The sequence below is a fragment of the Cyprinus carpio genome, unplaced genomic scaffold (genome assembly GCF_018340385.1).
Source record: "Cyprinus carpio isolate SPL01 unplaced genomic scaffold, ASM1834038v1 S000006585, whole genome shotgun sequence".
NCBI classification, from domain to species: domain Eukaryota; kingdom Metazoa; phylum Chordata; class Actinopteri; order Cypriniformes; family Cyprinidae; genus Cyprinus; species Cyprinus carpio.
Genome location: NW_024879238.1, coordinates 1138862 through 1144871, shown reverse-complemented (window position 1 = coordinate 1144871; position 6010 = coordinate 1138862). Strand labels below are relative to the sequence as shown.

At 39.0% G+C, this 6010-nt stretch overlaps 1 protein-coding gene across 5 annotated transcripts in view; it reads left to right on the top strand.

Moving 5' to 3' along the window:
- Positions 1-813: 813 nt before the first annotated feature.
- Positions 814-6010, top strand: part of LOC109113160 (SRSF protein kinase 3-like) — an 80040-nt gene continuing 74843 nt past the window's right edge. The window contains exon 1 of one of the 5 annotated variants that reach the window (XM_042754689.1): positions 814-1378. In XM_042754689.1, the coding sequence (XP_042610623.1) occupies positions 1155-1378 (224 nt within the window). In that variant the 5' untranslated portion in view covers positions 814-1154. The remainder of the gene's footprint in view (positions 1379-6010) is intronic. The other 4 variants (XM_042754683.1, XM_042754686.1, XM_042754682.1 and 1 more) reach the window with 4 other exon arrangements.

Genomic DNA, 6010 nt, shown 5'->3' with positions numbered 1-6010 from the left:
ACTTGATGAGTGGTTTTCAGCATATTAAGCTTATTATAAAGAGTTCTAGTTTGGTTTGGTTTATTATGGCCTTGGTTTTCTCTGATTTATTGAACTTTATTTTAACCTAAACTTACCTAACCTGATCATAACCCAGCCGTTACTGATCACATGTGTCACTTAACAAGAGAATGATGGGCTGTGGACTCAGTGCTGATGAACACACTCACACACACACACTCAGTGTTTCTGGAGAAAAATCCAGCTCAGCTCATGCGTCTCGCTCTCTTTTGGTCTCTCTCTCTGTGGAAGTAGGCCATGTAAAGATAGCTGCTTCAAGCAGCCTAAATTCTGAGCCCTAAAATATCAGCGAGAAACAGTGGTGGATGAAGTATCATCTGTCTCTATACGTTTGTGTGATGCTTCATCGTTTCTGCTTTAGCTAATCACAGATCTGACGGTTGCCGTGGTGACCAAGACAGTTTTTTCCAGCCTCTTGTGTTGCACGTCACAGGAAGTGCAATGGATCCTCTGACATCATAGTGTGTGTGTATGTGAGAGTGATTGAGTGAGTTTGTGTGTTTTGGTTCAGTGCTGTAAAAACTCCAAGTAACATTCATGTACAGTTGATACTGATATGCAAAATCATTGCATTTATCATATGCATTTATTTTTAGCCACATTAACACCAGAGCCCATGTAAACTGCATTCACACATCTGCTGGAGTGCTTTGTGTCGATGAGAAGTTTGTTTTTCCCTTCTGAAGACACTGAAGAGAGAGAGAGAGAGAGAGAGAGAGACAGACAGGTCACTGTATCTCTCTGTGCTTATGGAGACTCGATCCATCTGCTGTAAAACAGAGACAGACAGACAGACGGAGGGCGAGAGCAGAGAAACAGAAAGAGAAACCAGCAGCAGCAGCCTGAGAGAGAGAGCAGCTGTGAAATGGGAGAGATAGAGAGCAAGAGCGGCATTGCTCTGAGAGACAGGCTGTTGTAACGAGGCGGAGGGAGCGCTGAAGTGCGGAGGGGAGCAGAAAGCTGTGCTTAGAGAGAGAGACGCTGTTGTTCAGAGCACAGATCCCCCTGCTGGCACAAGCAGTGGTGTGGCCCACTGCACTCAGAGCTGTTATTGTGCAGCGCTGCAGAACACAGTGACAGACACACGGAGCTTCATGCTTTCTCAGCCTCATTCAGGAAACACAGCGTCTCCAGCAACTGGCCTCCATCCTTTATTCTCCTTAAGGAAGAGCGCCCCCTCCCTTCGCACCAGCAGAGCGCTCCGGAAAGAGAGAGAGAGAGAGAGTTTTATTCCTCCCTGGTTCGGCTCCATTCTTCTCTCGGGAGCGAGCGGCTTGCCCATGTCTGTCAACTCAGAAAAATCTTCTTCCCCGGAAAGGTAACATCATCTTCATCATCATCATCATCACACTCTCGTTCTTTCTGTCTGTCCCGCTGTCCTCCATTTCATCTCTTCTGTCTTTCTTTCTTTCTCTCTGTCTGTCTGTCTGTGTAAAGGTTGTGTCTGTTGTGTGTGTGGGCCTGATATGAAGTCAAACACAGAGAAGCGCTGTAATGCGTTTCATACTCAACACACACACATACACAACGGTCTCGGTTTGGCGTGCAGCTCAACATGAGACACAGTGCTGTGCGTCAGATGCTGAAGCTTCACTGTGTGATACACCAGCCCGACTCTATTGATCTGATGTTCTTCATGCTGTTTTCTTTTGTGCAGCATCAATACTACATGTATTGCGGCATGTGTCATCACACCACTGTTATTTGGGGCATCAGAAGCACATCACAGCAACACAGAAAGGGTTCATGATGATTCTGCAGCAAAGAAATTCCTTCCTCAACCATTGCTTTATAAAGACGTTTTAATGCAGTTCACAGAGCCAAATGAACATGCATCTTGGATGATGTGGAAGCGAATTAACACCCACATTTAGCGTCACATGACTGAATGAGTGTGAACATGAATATCGAACTCCAGATGAGCTGCTGAATGTGCGACTGTGCCGTTTGTATGGCCAACGTGCCCTGGATGTCTTCAGGAGCTGTATGTTCAAGAGCATGATGTGATGTATGATCTAAAACTTCCTGATGAACAGATGACTCCTAAAGGACAGATACAGACAGATGTACAGTAGGCTAAAGTGTCAGGAGAGAGCTTTTGTTGACCTGCAGAGTGACAGAGATTCACTGGAGGATGTTTGTCTTGCCTAAAATTAGCTTGGACACATTTTTTTTCCCAGCATTTAGTTGATCCTGATAAGTGCTCGTTGTCACAGTTGTAAACACGATGGTTTTCTTTTTTCATGATGGGGTTTGGCGTCACGGCATCTTTGTTTCCAGGCAGAACGTTAAAGAATGCGACACACACGTCTCCCGGAAATCCTGTATAATTCAACCAACGACTTCGACACTCCTGAAGTGGTTCCACTTTTGTGTGCTGTATGCATCAGACGTTTACCAACGGTCTGTGGGTGTGACGTCTGAGGCTGAGACTACATAGTGACAGTGCTGCGTGTCTTGGCGTGCTGATTTCCATCTTAACGGGCCAAATTTGTTGACAAGTGTAGACTTGATCATGTTCGATCTGCCTCAGACAGTTAGCAGGCTAATCAGATGATGTGGGTCATAAACAACAACAAAAACAGGGCATCCTAAAGAAGGCTTTATCCCCCGATGGACATCAAAACTAGACGTAAGGGGGGTCAGATACAAAGCATAATGTGGAGATTTACTTGTAAATATTAAGATGCATTTCTATAGCCTTGACTGATTTTTAAAAAATACAAATAATTTGTCAGCTCCTGAAATAAGTCATTCTGACATTACCTGAGCAGTTGAAGAATACGCTATAGCACACATTCAAAGACCTGCATTTATTGCTTGGATGGAGCAAGAACACCTAAAATGCATGTTTAGATTCAGTCGATCAGTGATAAAGTTTACCCTCTTCAACTTTATGCTGTTGAACTGAATTTACGGAGCAAACTGTTGAAATACAAGTGCGTGGTTCTGTCCGTTAGATACGTGTGATTTGTATTTATTTGTATAGTTGTATTTTATATTTAATCTGTATCTATCTGGATTTTTAGGCTTTACTGTTAGTGTTATCTGTATGCACCATGGGTCTGAGAGTAACGCAATTTCAATTCTCTGTATGTATGTACATGTGGAAGAATTGACAATAAAGCAGACTTGACTTGACTTGATGTAGCAAGTTCATTGGGTGTAATGGGAAGTGTTCCCAGTTCCGGTTGACCTAATTAATGCAGCCTAACAATCCTTTAACAAATTTGAGTATTAGAAATGTGTTAGTGTGTTATGTGTAAACCAGGTTAAAGAGATTGGTTTTTAATCTAGACTTAAACTGACAGAGTGTGTCTGCATCCCGAACAATGTTAGGTAGGTTATTCCATAGTTTTGGTGCTAAATAGGAAAAGGATTAGCCGCCTGCAGTTGATTTTGATATTCTAGGTATTATCAAATTGCTATAGTTTTGTGAACAATAGTTTTTGTTAGGTTGTTATATTTTTTTGGTGCGGGAAGTCGTGGCCTAAGGAAATTGCTATAGTTTTGTGAACAAAGGGGTCAATCAAAGGGTTGCAAGTTCAAGTCTCGGGCCGGCAGTGTTTGTAGGTATTTCCATTAGTTGACTGAGGTGCCCTTGAGCAAGGCACCGAACCCTCAACTGCTCCCTGTGTGTTCACGGTGTGTGTGTGTTCACTGCTGTGTGTGTGTGCATTTTGTTTGGGTTAGAGGATGAGTTTGGATTATGGGTATGGGTAATTGTATTTGTGTGTATTTCACTTTCAATTTGAGTTAGATCTAGTTCTGGTGTTGTGGTACATTCAGGGCTTTAAAAGTAATAAGCACAATTTTGAAAGATATACAATGTTTAATAGGGAGATTTTTGGTCCAGTAATTAAAACCTCTGTTTTGTGTTTTTTTTTTTTTTTTTTTTTTTTTTTTTAGGAAATTACTAGTCATCCATTTTTTATTTATTTATTTTTTGTTGTTGTCAACTTTGCATTCTGTTAGTTTTGTGAGTTTGTATCTTTCATCGGGCCGTGAAGAAATATAGAGCTGAGTATCATCAGCATAACAGTGAAAGCTAACACTGTGTTTCCTGATGATGTCTCCCAAGGGTAACATGTGAAGCATGAAAATCAATGGTCCTAGTAATGAGCCTTGTGGTACTCCATACTGCACTTAATCGATATGTCACCTCATCATTCACTCCTATGGATTGATGACGGTCAGATAAGTAAGATTTGAACCATGCTAATGCAATTCCTCCAACACCAATATAATTTTGTAGTATACTCAAAATAATTTTGTGGTCGATAGTGTTAAAATGTCAGGAAATGACCATCTAAACAACATAATAAAGTTTCTAATGAGTGGGATCTCTGGTTCAGTTTCTAGTAAGTGTCTCAATCAAAATCATTCAAGTATCTTACAAAGAATTAGGGCTGTCAAAATGACTGAAAAACTAAATTTGAATTTCCTACTTAAATATTATCAAAATTCGAATTGTATTCGAAGAGGGGTCATTGAGCAAAATATTAGGAACTATTCTTCAAAGCGTAATAAAGTAACATGACTATCTTTGAAAAAAAGTGCATAATGTTTATAAACCATATATAATTAATAAAGTTGCTTAAACAATTAGACAAAAAATAAAATAAAATAAAAACAGCACCATGCATGTATGTTTAGTTTAATACAAAGGACTGAAAACCAATCACAAAAGTAGGCTATTTTCTTCTTTTAAAAACATGAGATACAGTGGGATGGGGAAAAACCGCCATAAAGTCTTGAGACATGCATTTTATTTTATAAGCTAAGCTTAAATTTTTTTTGGATTTCTTTATATGCATGTCTCTTTTGCGAGATGCGAGTTCAACGCTGATAGATGTCCCTCTAGAAAGCCATAATGTATTTGGGTTTTATTTTAACGGCTTGGTTTCAGTTTTGACATAAACAACATCTTCTCCTCACTGATGCTCTTGTTTTTCGCAATATATTGACATGCAATTTTGTAGCAGCGCCGCATCTAGTGGGTTCAACTGGATAGACTAACAAAAGCATAAAATGCAATGACATTACATCGTCGTCACCTTTCATGAGGCACTGATAAGGCTGCCTGATGGTGACGCAGACCTAAGATTCGAATGCAACGTTTCGAATGTGATTTTTTTTTTTTTTCGCAGAGAAATTCTACATTTTTTTATTTTTATTTATTTTTTGACAGCCCTACAAAGAGTAAATGTCATTAAGCTCACAAACGTATGACTAGGTCTTCCTCAGATTAGGACTGCTACTGTCTATTGAAGCTAGCAGTGTTTTCAGCTTCTGCTGCCTCACATAAACATAATCTCTAGAACTGCTCTCAATCACTTCATGAGTATTTTACTTATTTTGAGAAAACTATCATCATATCATATACAAAGAGACACCAATGTTTCAAAGAGACACCAATGTTTCAGGAGTTTAGTACACAGAATAGGACGTATGCTTATTAGATAACCCTATTTGAGTTGATGTATATGCTTTTATTTATTATTATTTTTCAATTAACTTTTTTTTTCCCAAACCATTGTTAGATGCAATGTTTCCTGTAGTTATGCAAAGATTTGGTTTCAAAAACAGTATCAGTAAACAATTTCTTATGATTTTAAATCAGCATTGAGCTTCAGATTGATCTCGAAGTAAAAGGCAGTACTAAAGTCTGATTTTGTGGTGGATGTGTTCAAATTTGATCATCTTAATTCAAGTGATGAAGGATTTTCAAAGTCTGACAGTGTTGAGCACTACTGTAAGGTTAACCCTGCATGGTGTAAATGTTTGAAAATAATTAACAGTTGAAAATAAACATTCATTAGAAATGTAGAAAAGTAATCAAAAAGTAATCAAAAATAATCAGTTACATTACTTTAATAAAGTAATTGAAAAAATTACACTACTATTACATTTTAAATAGGGTAACTTGTAATCTGTAACCTATTACATT